General features: G+C 43.5%; 1 protein-coding gene across 2 annotated transcripts in view; it reads left to right on the top strand.

The window, feature by feature from the left end:
- LOC111151584 (VPS53, GARP complex subunit) overlaps positions 1–19,188 on the top strand; it is a 142,350-nt gene that overhangs the window by 28,122 nt on the left and 95,040 nt on the right. Inside the window, exons 5-7 of one of the 2 annotated variants that reach the window (XM_022509660.1) lie at positions 7,680–7,766; positions 11,499–11,614; positions 13,316–13,435. In XM_022509660.1, coding sequence (XP_022365368.1) covers positions 7,680–7,766; positions 11,499–11,614; positions 13,316–13,435 — 323 coding nt within the window. The remainder of the gene's footprint in view (positions 1–7,679; positions 7,767–11,498; positions 11,615–13,315; positions 13,436–19,188) is intronic. The other variant, XM_022509661.1, reaches the window with a different exon arrangement.

Raw genomic sequence — 19,188 nt, 5'->3', positions numbered from 1 at the left:
TAGAATTAGAGTTTCTAACGAGGACCACTGTAGTAACTGCCGCTTAGTAACACCCTCGAATTTGAGCGGCAGCCACGCTCCTGTGCTCGGTTTAGAAATTCCAGTAAGGGGAGATTGAAAGCAGACATTTTTGGGTGATTACTTCTGTTTTTAATCCACATATAGCCTGGAATGGGAAAGTAGCCACATTTTCTTTTAAAGAGTTTCTAGGGACAGCTCCAGAACCTATCTTTCAGCACATTTTCTGATTAGCCAGGCAGTAAAAGTATTTTAGCGTTACTTGAAAATAAAATCTAAACCTTTTATAAGTCCTTAATGATCCTTCTGAATGACAAAACACTCCTCTTCCCATGTCATTGATTATTAGAGATTAGATAGCAAACATCAGGGTATGTGTTGAGAATGGACGCACTTAATGGAATGAGCTTCAGAAGAAACCTGTTGATTTCTGGAAAAGGAGTTTTATTAAATTTCCTCAACTTCGTACATTGTTTTTTGTTGTTGTTGTTGTTGTTTGTTTGTTTTTTAAAGATTTTATTTATTTATTTGACAGAGAGAGATCACAAGTAGATGGAGAGGCAGGCAGAGAGAGAGAGAGAGAGAGAGGGAAGCAGGCTCCCTGCTGAGCAGAGAGCCCGATGTGGGACTCAATCCCAGGACCCTGAGATCATGACCTGAGCCGAAGGCAGCGGCCCAACCCACTGAGCCACCCAGGTGCCCCAACTTCGTACATTGTTATAACGAGAAGTATTCCAGTCTGAAAAAAAAAAATCTGGCAAACAGTTTATCTTTCTTTAAGACTGTGAAATGGAGGATTGTGTCGATCTTACTTGTTTGCTGGAAGAAAAACGTGGTACCTTCAGCAAAGACAGTTCTGGTAGGATGCCAGATCGAAAGGAGCTTCGACTGGAAACTGTCTGAGAAGGGATCGTGCACGCTTCTTCAGACCTTACACCCAGGTATTGAACTTGGTCCTTTTAGCCTTTCTCAGCTGAATGTCATGTGTCTTAGGATATTTGGCTAGAAGATGGTTCTTCTAATGCCATGAGAGCATCACTGTGTGTGACATGATCAGTAATATCACAGAATTCTGTGCAAGCTGTGCCCCAAAAAGCCAGTCCTTGCTGGTGGGCAGTTGGCCTTCGGGTAGTGCTTTTTTATACCATGACCTGACATTTTTTAGAAGACTCCAGAGGGTTTAGAATTTATTGACCCCTTGCAGCATCAGGGGCATGAGACTCCATATTTGCCATACAGAAAGTGTGGTACAGCGTTTTTGAACCACTGCTAGTTAGGGAAAGGCAGGGGTGTCAGCACCCCGCATTCAGAGCAGTGGTCTCAGCATGGCTGCTCCTCTGGGAAGTGCCCCGTGACAATTTTAATGACTTGGCAAGTGCTTGGCAAGTTCCAGCTGTGCTCTGGCTTTGGTTAGAGGCTGTAGGTGATGTGACCGTATATATGTTCAGTCCCCAGAGTCATTTTCCAGAAGAAGCTGTTAATAATTATACTGAGACAGTAGTCAGAAACTGGGCCTGTCCTTCTGGCAGCCAGAATGGGTCATTGCCTGAACCTGTAGGGGTTATAAGAATGCCAGTCGTGTCCTTGGTCTACACTCTAAAGGACATTTACAGCCTTATTTGAGAGCTAATACATTTTTTTTTGAGAGAGTGTGCGTGGACGTGCACAGACGTGAATAGTGGTGGGAGAGGGGCAGAAGGAGACAAGGCCAAGCAGGCTCCACACTCAGCTCTACGCCGAGCCCGACTCGGGGCCTTAATCCCACGACTGTGAGATCATGACCTGAGCCAAAACCGAGAGTTGGACACCCAACCGCCTGAGCCATCCAGACGCCCCAAGAGCTAACATTTCTACACTAAATAATCTCAGAACTTTGTAAAAAAGTTTGTCTCTTCTCTTATTGTCCCATTACCATCCGCCCTTCCAACCTCCCGAAGCAGCTTCTCCTCTTCTGTTGAATCATTCCCACACTTGGCAGGTGCAAGCATTGCTTGTCTTCAAAATGTCCTCCCTTCACTCCCATCTGTTGCCCCATTTTTCTCACCTCTCGTAGCAAACACATGTTGAAAAAATAATCTACACCAGGGGTCAGCATCCTTTTCCTGCTAAGGGCCAGATAGTAAATATTTTGTGTGGCGGCCCCTGCTCTATACTTGCCTCCATTCATCACATCGTCACAGTCCACTTCCATCCCCTTGACTCCACTGCAGCTGCTCTTGTCAAGGTCGTCAGCAACGTCCCTGTAGTAAAAATCAGTGGTAATTCTCAATCCTAGTGTACATAAATTTTTAAAGAATATTTGTTTATTTGAGAGAGCGCGCGTGCGTGCACAAGCGGTAGGAGCAAGGGGAGAGGGACAGGCAGACTCGGTGCTGAGCTCTGAGTCCAAAGAGTAATCCTTGATTCTTTCCTTTCCCTCATTAGCCACATTCAGTCATCAGTGAGTCCCACAGGTGAGATCTTCCCAGACATCCCAGTCACTCGGCTTCTTCCCAGCACCGCTGGCAGCCTGCTCTAGACCTGCCCTGTTTCTCACCTAGACCAGCCCTTCCCAGCAGTCTCTTCTTTCATGCCTGCCTCTTACAGCTCCTGCCACACAGCAGCCAGGGTGGTCTTTTATGCATGTAAACCGTTTGCCAGTCCCTCCTTTAAAACCCTTCAGTGGCTTCTCATTTCACTTCGAACAAAATCCCGTGATTTTACCAGGCCTTTGAGGCCCCCCAGGCTCCAGCACCTGCCTGCTTCTCCAAATTATTGGCACTTCCCACTCGATGACCCTGCCGTCCGCTGCCTTACTTTTGGTCCTTCCAAACACCGAGGTCTTCTTCTGCAACAAGATCTTTTATTTGCTGTTCTCTCTACTTGGAATTCTCTTACTCCAGATCTGAAAATCCAGACTGTTCCTCATCCTGCAGGTCCCAATTCATATGTTCTTTCTTCTGTGACCACCATCTCCCTCACTCCCACTGCCCTCCTTAGTTCCCCCAAAACACCTGTCCCTCTCTGAAATTTTCTCCTTCCTTTCTTCAGTTAGTTGTTTTTTTTCCAATATCTTCCCCCACATGCCACTTCTTGGAGTAAGTTCCTTAAGGACAGGGAGAAGGACCATGTCTGTCTCATCTGCTATTGGGTTTTCAGTGCTTAGAGGAATACCTGGTACATGGAAGATGCTCAGTATTTGTTGATGGGGCGCCTGGGGGGCTCAGTCAGTTAGTTAAGTGTCTGCCTTCGGCTCAGGTCTTGGTTCCGGAGTCCTGCGATCGAGCCCTGCATTGGGCTCCCTGCTCAGCGGGAAGCCTGCTTCTCCCTCTCTCTTTGCTGCTTCCCCGTGTGCTCTCTCTCTGTCAAATAAATAAATAAAATCTTAAATAAATATTTGTTGAATGATAGAAGGAATGAATTAATGAAATGCTGACAGAGTAACAGTTCAGATAGAGGTTGTCTTCAGTCACAAGACAGTGAAGTTCTCTGTGGCTGGAAAGTGAGAATTTGTGGCAAGAGTATAGATTTGAAAAATAGTTTTAATAGCATTTTAAAATTATTAATTTATTAATGTATTATTAATTTAAGTTATTAATTAAAATAGCATTTTTAAAGTACTCCCTACTCTTACTGCTATTATTTTAAAACATTCTGGCTTAAATCGTAGTTTGTGAAGTTGTGGCCTTCACAGTGAATATGTGGCCTCCCTTCCTTCTCTTTCTCTCCTCCTACCAAATGAATGAACAAACAAAAGCCAGTGCTGGCAATGGGCTCTCTGGGCTCCCACAACATTCTGTACATATCTTTATCATATCTCAATGTTTTTACTATTTATTATCCTATTTGCCTTATGAGAATATAAACTCCTTGAGAGCAGGAATTACATTTTTTATCCCTGCATCTCTAGTATTGTGTTTGTTGATTGAATAAAGTGGATATTAAAATTTTTCTAGTTCCTGAGCAGCATGGCCAAAACACAATGATTTAGCAATTATTTCTGAAGGAAAAATTATGATCTAGTGTTTACAGATATCTGAGATAATCTAAAAATATAGTTTATTCAAAGACGATCATAGAAAAATGTCTTTCATAAATGGAGAGGAGAGGAATATATGGAAGGTCTGGGGTGGATGAAATTTTATATACATATATAAAGTATATATATGAAAAATACATAATTATGTGTGTGTATATATATGTGTATACACACACACATATATATGAGTGAGTAATTTACTATTTTAGCTACAGTTTTATAAAATTTGATAGCATAGCAAGGTAAAACATTTTCCTGTCTCATTGCCTAGGTTAATTAGCCTGTATTTTTTTCAGTATGGGAGGATTGCAAAACTGAATTATATTGCTTGAAAGAAGGTCTGCAGTTGAAATGCTGGCACAGCCAGAACTACTGTGGTTAATGTATTTGTTACCTGACTTTCCTGAGAGCAAAGATGGAGTGTGTGTGTGTGTGTGTCTGTGTACCGTGATGGATTTTAAAATTCAACTTAATAAATGTATTGAGAGCCTACTGTAGTATTCTAGGCACTGCCTTCAGTGCCAGTAAGTCACAATGAATGAGATACATCCATCCCTGTTAGGAATGTCATGGTCCAACCAAAAGACACATTCCCACCCAAAATTATTAAAAATGTTAAGTATGCATAAAGGATCAGAGACACCCAGATGATGAATGAATTGATTCCACTGTGTGCTGCATGCGTGTTTACAGGCAAGGGCACTGGGAGGGAAGGGGAAGAAGTGGCATTTGAACTAGGCCATGGGATACAGCAGAGATTTGCACACTGTTGGTAGCTGTGTTGAACATTTTATTTTGAAACTTCCCTCCTTTGGTTGTAAATGGAGATTCGATATTTTTTATTCCTTTTTATCATTTTAATATTGGTAGGACTTTTTCATAATCTTAGGAAGTCTGAAGTTGGGTGATAATGGTAGTAAGCAGCGCTCAAAAGACTCTTGATTATATGCTGGTTTTGAGGAGGTGAATTTTAGAAATGAGGAAGAGAATTCTTGGGATGGGGAGATGGAATGACTAGACGAGGATTCACTCAGGGAGGGGCTTAGGGTAGGAAGCATCAGATAGTGGGCAGCCCTGTGGTCATAATGAGAAGGAAAGGCATGGTCAAGGGGACATTATATTTGCGTGTCTCTTTGTGTCTGTGCAGAGGTGCAGCATGCATTTGCTTGGGTCGTCCTGAGCCCTGGAAATAAACCTAATATTTGTGCAGTTTTTTATACCTGTTATGTCATTGAGTCTTCCCCAGAACCGTGGAAGTAAGTGCCATTATCACCACTTTGCAGATGAGGAAACAGATGCCCAGAGAAGTTGCACACAGAGTGAGACGGCCGAGGTGGGCCTCACACTGCTGCTTGCTGGCTGGAAAACACAGGGTTTTCTCACACCACCACAGCCGTTTCGGGGGTGCTGAGTCCTAGAGTGAGAAGGGCAGGATGGCAGGAAACTGGGAGGAAAGATGGCCAAGTGAGGCACCCTCTTGGGACAGAATGGGATTGAGAGAAGCTGCTCAGTGTGACCCATTTCCATTCCGTCTCGTCTTTCGATCATTTCCTACTTTGTAGGTAACATTTCCCAAGTTAGGTATTTGGGGCTCCAGGAGCAATGCCAACTCTTGTTTGAAGACCAGACCTTCTGGTGATTAAGATCTTATGTCCAGGTGGCAGAAATCACGAGTGTAAAACTCCTTTGCTCACAGACCTTTGTAGATAAAAGTGAAGCGATCCAGCAGAGAGAACACGCGCCAGCCTGGCCTGCCCCAGGTGGGGGTATAAGCCGCTGCCAGAATAATGTCCCCTCAGGCTCAGCCACAGTGGGCTAAAGGAACGGCTTCTCAGAGGACCTTCTGGACATGCATGTGAGAAGCCGTAACACAGTCATGTGCAACAGCTTAGCGTGTGCATCTCCTGTTTGGGATTGAGCCGCACACGGGGCGAGGAACTCCAGAAGCAACAAGGAGTCCCAGTATCAGAAGTGGACAGCCTGGGAAACCTACGAAGGAAAGGAAGGCACAAACCCTGCCTCCAGCCAGGAAGGAATTTGCAGAAGCCACCCCACGTTTGTTTTGGGGGGATTTTAAGTGCAAAGAGAAGACGTGTGAGTTTGTGGTCTAGAGTAGCTTTTTCATTGGGTATAGCTGGACACAGGAGTCCAAATCATTCTGTCCAGGCTTCTGTCCTTCTCCCTTCGTCTCGGCTCTGTGGGGTGGCGCTGTCAGGGAGCCTGGCTGCTTCTCTATGCAGGCTGAGAGGGCCGCACACGGCTCTAGGCTTACACTGGCCTTATCGTTACATTCAGAGAGGGCTCGTGAGGCCTGGTTGGGATAGGCCACTCTTCAGTCCAGCGTAAATAAAATATGTTTGATGAAATGCAGTGTGAGTTGTTCTGGCTGCCGCATCTTTTCCAAGTACAAATGTTCTGAATGTGTGTGGTTTTAGCACCCTGACAACTCCGCAAACATTCCTTCCCCTACTCACAGACGTGACCATGGCTTAGTGTACTTTTAATGTGTGGCATCTATCTTCTCAGTTTTCCAGTAAGAAGCCTTTGGCTCACCATTAGTTTGTTTTTTGGTGTGGTACTTTTTTTTTTTTTTTTAAGATTTTATTTATTTATTTGACAGAGATCACAAGTAGGCAGAGAGGGAGGCAGGGAGAGGGGGAAGCAGGCTCCCTGCTGAGCAGAGAGTCCTTTGCAGGGCTCAATCCCAGGACCCTGGGATCATGACCTGAGCCAAAGGCAGAGGCTTTGATGCACTGATTAACCCACTAAGCCACCCAGGTGCCCCTCACCGTTAGTTTTAAGTGTCTCTAACTTCATGTCATAGGTTTCTAAACAGGGTACTAGAAACGTCTGTAAGGTTTGCCACAGTTCTGGAATCCCCAGGTATGGTTGATTTTGTTGAAAGTACAGTCTGCTGGAACTTGCAAGATTCAGAATTTCTCCCAACTTACAGCCACCTGTGTCTCTCTATAAGGTTTGATGGTTATTATGGACGTGTGCGTGTACAAACAGATGCACAAAAAGGCACAAATATGCATATCTTATTTATGTGTCGTTATCAATATTGTAATAATCCCTAAGGGACGAAACACTGCAATAAGACGAAATCAGAGAGGGAGACAAACCTTAAGACTCTTCAGACTATAAGAAATAAACTGAGGGCTGCTGGAGGGGAGGGTGAGTAGGGAGATGCGGTAACTGGGTGATGGGCATTAGGGAGGGCACGTGATGTAATGAGCCCTGGGTGTCATATGCAACTGATGAATCACTGAACTCTACATCTGAAACTAATAATACACTCTGTGTTAATTAATAGAATTTAATAAATAAAAAAATTAATAAAATAAAACTAAATAAAATGAAAATTTTTTTAAAAACCTGTAGTAATCCCTGAGATGGATGGAGGGAGATTGTTTTTTAAATTAAAACTTTATGATTCAGGTTGGCAAGAATCCTGTGTATTTGCCTGTATCCGAATGCTAGAGTCTGTCTACCGCTTGGGCACAGTGAAATTGTCTACACAAGTGTAGTGAATCCAGAGAGCTTTGTGGTAGTTTTCTTCTGAAACTAGACAGGATTATGGGTTAATGACTGGTGCTATCTTGTGTTGCTTCATGTTTGTCATTCATTTCTCTTACTCTAGGCACTTGAAGAGGCTCAGAAAGCTATTCAGCAACTCTTCGGCAAAATCAAAGATATCAAAGACAAAGCAGAAAAATCAGAGCAAATGGTGAGTTTCGTTTTCTTCCAAACTTTCTTGCACTTGAAGAGAAAGTTCAGTTCTTGTCCAGTCATTCTGATTACTGGGCTTTTTCTCCCACTCACTGCCAGCCACAGCACCCACATCTCTGAATCAAGGCCTGGGAATACCTTCCAGATCGATTCAAGAGGAGCTGCTAGACATACGGTGACTCACCCTCCCAGCTGCCCTGCAGTTGCAGCCCTATTTTTAAATGGGAAAAGTTTTCTTCTTCTCTCCCCAAAATAGTTTTCTAGTCATTTCGGGTTCCTTTCACTGGCATTTTTATATGTTGTATATTTCTCAGTTGAGATACACGATATGTAACATGGTGTAGCGTGAAAACTGCTACTGGATCTGGGTGGGGGGGTGCGTCTCCTGCCACAATACGTGCTTATGGTTTTGATTAAGTTCTCCCTTGACAAATTTGTGTTCCCTGGTGATGTACACAGGAGGCCTATCTGCTCATTGGGAATCCAGCCTCCCCCACTCCTGCTCCGTGAAGGGACACCATAAAATGTTAGCTCCTGCACTCGCATTCTGACCACGTAGTATCATATCTCTGAATTGTGTCTGAATTCCAGTTTCTTCAGCTGCAAAATAAGTACGATAACACCTGCCTTAAATGACTCTTGGAAAATTAAATGTATGAAGGGCACTGAGCATAGTACTAGGCTTGTGACTGAAGTCATTGCTAATGTCATTCCCCCCCCACTTCTTTTGGTTACAGAAATTCCCGAATCCTTACAGTCTTCTTGCCCTACATCCTCTTCTAATTTATTACTACAGGAACAGAACTGCTGTCACCTTTCTGTGTATCCTGCAGCTCTCTTTCAGTGGCCGTTTGGCAAGATAGGAAGGATATGGAGTGGGAGGGGGACGGGCAGCTTGACAGAGTAGCGCAGCGCACAACCTCTGAAGGCAGGCTGCCTGTGTTGGGATCCAGCCCCTCTACTTACAAACCGTGGCAAGTCATTGAACCCATCTGTGCCTTGGTTTCATCACTGTAAAATGGAGGTAATAGTCCTGGGTATATCCCAGGATCGTGGGGATTAAATGAGATCACATGTGATACCCACAGCCCCTGAGTGAGAATCGGTTGTTGCTGTTCTTACCGTCAGCTCTTCTGTTCCTCCTCCCAGGCAGGCAGTGTTACGGGCCTTAACTACCAAAGGAGGGTTCAGAGGAACAGAACCCTTTCATCAGAAGGAAAATATGAATATTTGTGCTTTGTCGCAGAATTCAGTAGGCTTTGAGAGGCAGCTGTCTGTCATCTGAGAGGGATTCAGATTTGTGGTTCTTTCCCCAAGGATGTGCTGCTTCAGCGCCATCCACTGTTCATTGAAGAGCGAGAGTTAGTAGATGTTTTATTTTCCAGCAGTTTGCTCTCCTGGCTCGTGCTTTGCTAAAGGGAGGAAGAGGAGGGACTGGAGAGAGAATGGATGTTCGTTGAGCTCCTTCAGGGTGCCAGCTACTGTCATAGATATCCTTTGATACAAGTAATCTAATTTAGCTTTCACAACAACTTAATCAACTAGGTTTTATTATCATTATTATTTTTATGATTACCCATTTTTTTTTTTAAAGATTTTATATATTGGGGCACCTGGATAGCTTAGTTTGTTAAGCATCTGCCTTGGGCTTAGGTCTGGATCCCAGGGCCCTGGCCCCCAAGGCAAACGCGTACCTGAATGAGACACCGAGGTGCCCCGTGATTACCCATCTTACAGGTGACGAAACAGACTCAGTGAGGCTAAGGAGCTTATTCTAGGACACAGAGTTGGTGAGTGGAAGAGCTGAGATTCAACCCTAGAGCTGCCTAACTCCAAAACCTACCATAGCATGTTTTGTCCTTTTTTGGCTGCCCCTGGCTACAGTTCAGGCACATTAACTCCAGGTATAATGATCCCTGTGACTTTGACCTGAGCATCCTTTGCATGAGCTCCGTTTGTTTAGGAAAGACAGGATATGTGATGGGGAAAGACGGAAGGTACTGGGAATGGAGAAACCAGTCACTTCTGGTGCAGAGCTCCAGGGAGGGCCTGAAGGATGAGTAGACAGGGACAGTTTTTGTGATGAGGCACAGAAAGAACATTGAGGATTTAGTGGCTGAATAATGATGTGGGAATGAGAAGAGTCACAGATGACTGTGATTCTTAATGCAATAGTCAGAGACTGCTGAGGAAGCTAAGAAGAGGTGCAGGGATTTTTCTGTAGAAAAGTGGGTGATGAGTCAGTGTTGGAAGTGGGTTATCAGATCCTAGGACCACACTTCTATACTAGTTCACTGTACCACTCCTGATCTTGTTTTTCCCTAAGCTCAGTTATTCCGTGAAGAAGTTCTCAGCCTAGGGACGCCTGGGTGGCTCAGTTGGTTAAGCAGCTGCCTTCGGCTCAGGTCGTGATCCCAGCCTCCTGGGATCGAGTCCCACATCGGGCTTCTTGCTCAGCAGGGAGCCTGCTTCTCCCTCTGCCTCTGCCTGCCACTCTATCTGCCTGTGCTCACTCTCTCTGTCAAATAAATAAATAAAATCTTTAAAAAAAAAAAAAAAAAAAAAAAAAAGAAGTTCTCAGCCTATTCCCACACCCCTGCTCCTACCCCCAGGGAACAGAGGTAGAGATACTTTGATGGCCTGAGAGTAACAGGGAGAGGGGGCTTGATGGGGAAGTCCCTGTGAGAGAGACTTTTACTGCCAAGATCCAGGTAAGCTTAGCAGGTTTGTGGGTGTGGAACAAAGCTGTAAGGGTCATCATCTTTACTTTATGGGTTCACCCAGGGTGATCAAACTCTGAAAGATCGGATCATGTGAACCTAACTCCCCACGTTTTTCACTTTTAATGAGAGCTGGGTCTTTCCAGGGACTAGAATATTTGTGTCTAGTGTCCAGGGCACTCCCCTTCCTTCTAGGTATCAAAGAACCTGGGAAACCAAATTGCTTTTCAGGAAGTTTCTTGGTCAACATGAGCTCAGGCAGTTTAGTGGGACATTCTGCCTAGATGTTAGTAAAGTTGGAGAATTGTTCCCACTTTATTACCAAATGTGCTTTTCTAGTGACTGAAATATACTTGTTTTCCAGGTAGAGTTTATTTCTCTTGGATCTACTGGGTCAACAGTGTCTGAATTTTACTTCCCCAGTTACCTTCTTGCTCCTGAAGACTTAACAGTACATGTTAGGCATATGTTACATTATTTTAGTCTTCTTGAGATTTGAGATCAAGTCTTTCTTTGCTGGGGATCAGGCAGTAAACCTTGGTTTCATGAATAAAGATCGTTTCAACAGAATTAGCCGCCTAATACTATCCATTCTGTATCGAACCTGGCAGCCCTCCTGTCAGAAGGCATACTTTCCTGACCTTGTTCCAGAGGAGACGTGCCAAACTTGGCTCCTGGACCCTGTAAGCTCCATACTAAATTGCCATTTGGATTGCTCCCTTTGGGGTGAAAAAAAAAGTTCATTTAGTTCTCACAATTGAGGATTTTGTACCTCTGGGTAAAAAGTCTTCTGAAGAAATGCCAGATGAGATTTAAATGGACTGATTGGAAGGTATTTCGATTTTATATGATGAGAATGTCTGTGTTTTCTCCAGGGGCTGACCTCAGGTTTTTTTGTTTTTTGTTTTTCCTTGCATCATTTGCCTTATTTTCTTGTGGATCTACTTGCAAATGGATTTCCATGTTTCTAAACCTTCTTCATTTTTCTCCTGTGGTTTCTCACTCCATAGGTTAAAGAAATCACCCGTGATATTAAACAGCTAGATCATGCCAAACGCCACCTGACCACGTCGATCACAACGCTGAACCATCTGCACATGTTAGCAGGTGGTGTGGATTCCCTCGAGTAAGCAGTGTCCACTTTCTCTTTGGGGTCCTCAGGAAATGAACGTGCCACGTAAAGAAAATGGCATCATAGGTATTTTACTCGGCCAGGGAAGGCTCACTCTCCTGCCCCACTTCCAGCAAATTGGTCTCAAGTGTTTAGTCACCATTTGGCTTTGTGCCCTCTGGTGTTCAAAACGTCACAAACACCTGAAAGTTTGAAGTGAGTTGCAAGTGAGTGTGGAAGGGACCCAGACAACATGTGGAGGATGATTCCAAGAATACGGCTCGTTTAAATGTGGTGGATCTCTACCATTAAGTCCAGCAGGGTCATTCGGGACCATACTCTGTCCCTATAGCCCCTGCCTTGGCAAGTTTTCCTATTTGTGTTGGGCTCAGTTGCAATGCTGTTGGATGTTCTGTATAGAAACAGGGATTTAAAAAAGAAAGGAAGCAAGAAAGAGAGAGAAAGTGAGAGAGAAAAAGAAAGTCTTGATTTATCATTCATCCCATTTTTTTTTAACCCACTTTTTCAAAGATGGTAGCATCCTCTTTGGTTTATAGAGGAGCTGTAGGGAATGATGCCTGAGGACATTAGAAGTAATATTCAAAGGAGGCACTGGTTATTTACCATAAGAGGCAATCCAAAGGCCTCTTTTACCAGCAAGATTCTTACGTGGCTGGGAATTTGCCCTGACCCAGCTTCAGTAGTGTCTCATGTGCAGACAGAGAAAGAACATCTTCACAGAAATTTAAGATGCAGAGTCTGAAGCTGGGAAGTGGACAGGGTCAGACTCCTTCCTGGTCTCTCCAGGAAGGTTATGAGCTCCAGCAAACCCTAGTCTATTCTCCTGTGAGTAGTGATCAGAGATATGAGCCAGCCAGCGGTAGACTAGAAGAGCAGTTTCCTTGTCCCTTGCTCCAGATGCTCCAGATGTCTTTTCCCACCAGACTATCCGACCAGGCTGCAGTAGCACCATAACACCAAGTTGGTTTGAACTGGATCCTGTCTTTCTAAATGCCTCCTTTTTTTTTTTTTAAATGTTTCTTAAGGGAGGTTGTATATTAAACATTTAATTTAAAACCCCAACCCTAATAAAAAATTTAGATCTACAAATTTGACCTTCCCAGTGCTTTTATTAGCATCCTTTTATTTAAGCTTTATTAACCATAGGGAAAGTAGACATGTCTGGGAGAGTTGCTTAGCATTGGCTTTACACCTACAGCTTTGAGTTAACATATAAATGCCTTAAAATGTACTTTGTTGTATCTTGGGAAGATGTGTTTGGTTTGCCCATATGCTGTAATCCTTAGATAGTAACATTCCTATCCCTGTTTTCTGTCAAAAGTCTGCTAATCCCGTAATACCCAACCCAAATCCACAGTCTTCCCAGATTCTGTGTCCCCACCCAATGAGAATCCATCACCCACACATTCTTTTGTACCTCCCATAGCACATAATGTGTATTTCTGTTGAGAACTCAGTTTATCCCACTCATGTACTTGGCTGTGTCTCTCTTACTAAGTGATACCACTTTGAGGCGTTTGATTAGTTCTTTTTTTTTCCCCACCTCCAGTGTGCGAGACCGTATACAGTTAGTGCTCAGTAAATGGTTACCACATCAAGTTGATGTCTGTTTTGGAGCTCAGAGTAGGTTGTTCCATATCTGTATCTTGTGTCCTTCGTGTGTTTCTAGATTCTCAACTTCTTATTCCCTTGCAGAGCTATGACCAGGCGAAGACAATATGGAGAAGTTGCTAACCTTCTTCAGGGTGTGATGAATGTTCTGGAGCACTTCCACAAGTATATGGGAATTCCACAGATCCGGCAGCTTTCTGAAAGGTAAAATGTCGCTGGAGAAGACAGTCTTCTGCTTTAGAGGAAGATGGCGCTGGGATGTGCTTCAGCACCTAGCTCAGTATGTTCACTGCAGCATCTTCTTGTAAGAGGGACCCTCAGATGTCATCTCATGTAACTTGGTGGGATATAGATGTCTACACCCCTTTCCCACTCCTTACTATGTCTTCTAAAGCAATCTCTCTTGGACTGTTGCTGGCCTGGCATCATTGGAGGGGCAGCTGGCGAATTATGTAGGTGGACATCCACATTTGTGAGGAAAACTGTTCCAGTTGTCTCTTTCCTTATAACAAACCACCACCACACTTAGTGGCTCACAACGACAGGTATTTCACTTGTGTAATTTAACCTGCCTCAGCAGGAATGTTTCTCACTTCCGCTCCATGCAGCATCAGCTGGGGTGGGTCAGGAGGGGGCCTGAGGGATCCAGGGATCACTCTAGTGACTGGCCAGTTGGAGCTTGTTGTCCGCTGGGAGCTCGGCTGGTTTGTCTTCCATTGGTCTTCCTCAGGGTTAGGTGGCTGGGTCCCAAGAATGGGCCTCCCAAGAGAACTAGGCCTTGGAAGTCACTGTGGGAGGGAGTCACAAGGCAGCCAGGATTAGAGGAAGGAACGTAGTCTCCCCCCAGCCCCTCACTCGGAGGAACAGCAAAGTCTCATTGATGAAAAGAGCACGTGGGACGGGCTGTACTGCTGTGGCAGTTTTTGGAAAGTCTCATTTGCCACTAGAACTTCAGATGTGACAAAATGATGACTTCGCCTCTTCTTTTCTTCCTACCTCTGGGAAGTTTCAGTCCCAGATTCAGAGCCAGTAGGAAGGAGACCTGATACTTAGAAGGAAGGTGAAGATTCTAAAAGAGAATAAGAGAGGAGTGAATTGAGTGTGTTTTCTATTAGAAATAGCCGTGGCGAGAATACTGAGGAGGCAGAGATGGTCACAATTGACGAATCCTAACCTTTCTTGAACAAAGAAGAGACAAAGGGGCTGGGCCCTTGACAGCAGCCAGCATTCTCATTTCTGTCTTCTTAATCAGGCCTGATTGCCACAGGCCTCTTTTTCCTTAAGTTTCTATATTTTTAATCATGTAAGTAATTATGTAAGTAATATAGGTATGCATTTTCTTTATTTAAAAAAAAGCCAAATAAATATACAGATGGAACTAAAGTCCCCTTTAGCTTTCCCTGGGATCCTAGTGCTGTCTGTACAGGCAGTGACAGGAGTGACTATTATCAAGTGAATGTGGATTCCTCTCGATTTTTATCTGTGCATTTACAGAAATCTGTAGTTTCAGTTTGTGGGTTTGGGCTGTTTGGTTTTAATAAATGGTTTCATACCATATGCTTCATTCTGAAACTTTTGGTTTTACCCTCACGATGTATTTTAGAGATTTTCCACACTGATATACAAACCTACCTTGTTCTTTTTATTCTTTTAAATTTATTTTATTTTTTAAAGATTTTATTTTTGTGAGAGAAAGAACGAGCGCACGCACGTGAGAGAGAGAGCACAAATAGAGGGGAGAGACAGAGGGAGAAGCAGACTCCCCACTGAGCAGGAAACTCGACATGGGACTCGATCCCAAGATCCTGGAATCATGATCTGAGCCAAAGGCAGATGTTTAACCAACTGAGCAACCCAGGCGCCCCTACCTCGTTCTTTATAATTGATGCCTGGAATTCTGTAGTATAACATACCACAGATTATTTAATAATTTTCCTATCACTAGGTTGTTTGTTTCTAATCTTTAAAAGTGATCCCTTTTTGCACATCGATAAATATTTCCCTAGGAAAGATTATGTCATGGGTAAAGTCCAATTAAAATTTTAATAACCACTGCACATTTACCTTCCCAAGAGGCATTATCTATTTTATAGTACCATCTGCAGAGTGGTGAATGCCACTCCCCTTACCTTCAAGAAAGCTTTGTATTGTCAGTTTTCCTGTTTTATTTAACTGGTGGATGAAAAATAGCATCGCGTTCCTTTCATTTCCTTTTCCCTGGTGACTACTGACACTAGTGCTCTTTTGATTATTGGCCATTTGTGTTTCCTCTGAAATGCCTGTTACCCCTTGCCTTTTTGTCTGTTGAGTTATTTATTCCTTTCTTATTGTTTCTGTATATTCTGGACATTGATACTTTGTCAGAGCTGGTAGATCTTGCCTGTAAAACCATGTGGGTGTGTTACTCTCTTAAAGGTAGATCTTTGACTCTCACTGTGATTTCTTCCATGATTATTAATTGGTCTATTCAGGTTTCTTATTTCTTTTTTTCCTTTTGTTTAAATCATGTTAATATATACATAAGATATACCATGTTAATAATTTTCAAGTGTGCAACTCAGCGGTGTTAATTATATTCACAGTATTATACAACCATCACCACTTCTATTTCTAAAACTTTTTCATTACCCCAAACAGAAACTCTTATCCATTAAAGAGTAACACCCATTATCTCCTTTCCCATCTCTGGGAATCTGTGTTCTATTTTATGTTTCTCTGAGTTGCCTAGTGTAGGTACCTCATATAAATGGAATCAAACAATATTTGTTCTTTTGTGTCTGGCTTATTTTACTTAGTACAATGTTTCAGGGTTTCTTCGCGTTGTAGAATGTCTCCGAATTTCATACCTTTTTAAGGCTGAATATTTCACTGTATATATACACTACATTTTGTTCATCCATTCATCTGTGGGTGGACACACAGATTGCTTCTACCCATTAGCTGTTGTATGATAGACTGGGCGAATCTTTGGTCTGGCATTTCTTGTTGCCTGTTAAAAATCTGGTCAGTCTTATTCTTAACTCCTTAATAAGGTAATCTATTTTCATTTGATTTTTATTTTGCTCTGGAAGCCTTTGAGATTAGGGAGAGGGGCTGGTCAGGAATTTTACTAGGATATAGGTCTCTTATCCTTCATGTTGCTCTGTACTTACCGTATCTTCAGTCTGAAGACTCATGAGTTTCTTAAGTTCTGAGGAATCACTTTCTTCTGTTTCTTTGAGTAGTTTCTGTGCTTTGTTCTCTGTGCTTTCTCTTTGTGGAATTTCTATTATGTGAATATTGGAACTTCTAAGTCTGTCTTTCTTTCTTTCTTTCTTTCGGGAGGACGAGGGGGTGATACAGAGGGAGAGGGCGAGAGAGAATCTGAAGCAGGCTCCATGCCCAGTGCAAAGCCCAGCACAGGGCATGATCCCACAACTTTGACTGAGATCATGACCCCAGCCAAAATCAGGAGTCAGCCATGCAACCAACTGAGCCACCCAGGTGCCCCAGATTATATGTATTTTAAAGCTCTGATTTGCCTGTTCTGTTTCTTTGTCCTCTGATAGAAGGTTTTCGGTTTGTTGAGCATGGTGACTCTTTCTTGGCATTGGCATTCCTCCAGTGTTTGGTGATTTCTAACTGAAAGCTCATTTTTGGCTTTGAGATTCTCTGTCATCCTGATCAGGGTTGCTCTTCTATTGCCACCTGCTAAGAGAGGGGTGGAACGTGCTGCTCAGCTAAGAGCCACAGATAGCTCTTCTTAGGTGAGATGGGTCTGGAGCTGGAGGAGTTGCCAGGTGGATATGCTAGTGGCTGATCTGCTGGGCTTGGGGGCTCCCTGATCGGCCTGGATGTTGGCAGCCCTCTGGCCACTGCGGAGGTTCTCAGACCCATACCCATTCCATGACCTGAGCGTTCAAGGCAGGGATGCAGACCTGGACACCGGCTGGCTTCATTACTCCCCTTGCAAGAGGCCAACATAGCGTGCTGGCATTTGCTTCAGGGCCTCTCCCACTCATGGGATCCGCTATCCTCATGTCTTCCGTTTTTGAAAAACAGTTTGCAGCAGTGGTTTCCTTCTTCAAGCCCGTGCTACCAGGTAGTTCTGAGTTTCTAGCATGCTTCTTCTTTTCTTGCCTGGTTCTGGATTTTTATTAAAACCTTTTTATTATTTCTAAGGACCTGGGACAGGAAGGGGAGGTTGCAGCATGTGCCATCTTAGAGTGGAAATGCCAGAGGACTATTAGGGAATGTAAGAACAGAGCTTGGCAGAATACTAGGGAAATCACCACCCTTTCCCCCATCCTTCCTTACTCCTTCACACTTAGAACTGGCCAACCGCCATATCACATGGGGGCATGAAGTAGCAAAGAGAGCAGACAAACAGAGCCTTATGAGCTGCCGGAAAGAAGGAGACTCAGATGGAGAAGGCAGACTTGTTCTCAGGGGATGGGGGAGGAGAACGGAAGGGAAGTCACTATCACCTCCCCTTACCCTTGTGACAGTCCAGAGTTGATCTTTTTTTCCCCCATTCACTTATTCTTTCCTTCATTTACCTAATAGATACACACTATGGACTTTCTGTGTCCTAGGGCCCGTGCTAGGGTATTGAAAACACAAAGTAAGAAATACATACTCTGTGCCCTCAAGGAGTTCACCATTGTTGTGTGCAGAAGAGAGACACTAGTTGAAAATTCTAGTGTGGCATAGATACAACAGAAGTGGTAGATGCAGTACAAGCAATAGCCAGATCTCAGAAGAGGAACTGAAGGACTCAGCCTTCAGGGGCTGAGGGCAGGGTCACGGAAGAATTCAGTTTTCATCTGATCTTAAAAGAATAGGTAAGATCTTACCAGCAAGACAAGAACAGAGGAGGAAAAATAGAGAACATCGTGGTACTTTGGAAGACAGCAGAGTGTGAAAGTCTGCATAGGTAGGTAGAGTCGCATTTTATACACCTTGTGAAAGAGTCTATTCTTTATTTTGTGGACAGGAAGTATCTTAAGTAGGGAGGGGCATGACCTCATTTGTGTTTTGTAGAAGTCTTATGGACTGTAGCTATAAAGGACTGGAGATTGAGACTATGTTCTAGACCAGAAAAGATAAGAACCTCACCAAGACAGTAACCATGAGGCCAAGGAGATCTGGGGAGGCGTTTATTATCAGTTGGTTGCATTGGGGCGTATGGGTGTCTCAGTTGTTAAGCGTCTGCCTTTGGCTCAGGTTATGGTCCCAGGATCCTAGGATCGACCCCCGAATCAGGCTTCCTGCTTGGTGGGAGGCCTGCTTCTCCCTCTCCGACTCCCTCTGCTTGTGTTCCCTCTCTCGCTGTCTCTCTCTCTCTGCCAAATAAATTTTTAAAATCTTAAAAAAAAAAAAAATTGGTTGTGTTGGGTGGCATTGTTGGATGGCAGGAATATAGCAGAACTAAATTCTATCCCTAAAAAAGCAATGTAGGGACGAATAAGAGGATGCAGTCTTTTAGGACTCTGCTTTTTAACATTTTTCAAAGAGGTGGTTTTTATAAATTTGAAAGAACTTTGTGATAACTGTTGTAAGACATTCTCCTTAAAAAGAGACAATCTGACATTCTGGCAATGTATTTCAGTGCTCCAAACATTCATTATCATGTAGCGTTGCTGCCAACAGGAGGACTTAACTTTTCTTTTAGTTCATTTCGTAACTCCTATTAGCAAAAAATTTGTGTAGGTTAAAACAGAATAAATATGTGTTATTAAGTAACACTAAACACAAGAAATCTCTGGTTTTTAGTGCTTGACTACAATTGTTTTTCAAGAGGTACTCAAAGTTTGAGGAAAGTCCAGATTTCTTATTTTTAGCATCTTTTCTGGTGAATTCTTCTCCCTTATGTTTGCACAGTGATGGTAGAACCATCTGGAAATGATAGAAATAGCTGTTTGTTGGGGGGCAGGAGAGAAGGCAGCAGAGTTATGCTCTGTACATTGCTTTAGTTT

Source organism: Enhydra lutris, unplaced genomic scaffold (assembly GCF_002288905.1).
Source record: "Enhydra lutris kenyoni isolate GAN:26980312 unplaced genomic scaffold, ASM228890v2 scaffoldscaffold26, whole genome shotgun sequence".
Taxonomy (NCBI): domain Eukaryota; kingdom Metazoa; phylum Chordata; class Mammalia; order Carnivora; family Mustelidae; genus Enhydra; species Enhydra lutris.
This window is presented reverse-complemented; position numbering and strand designations above follow the sequence as displayed.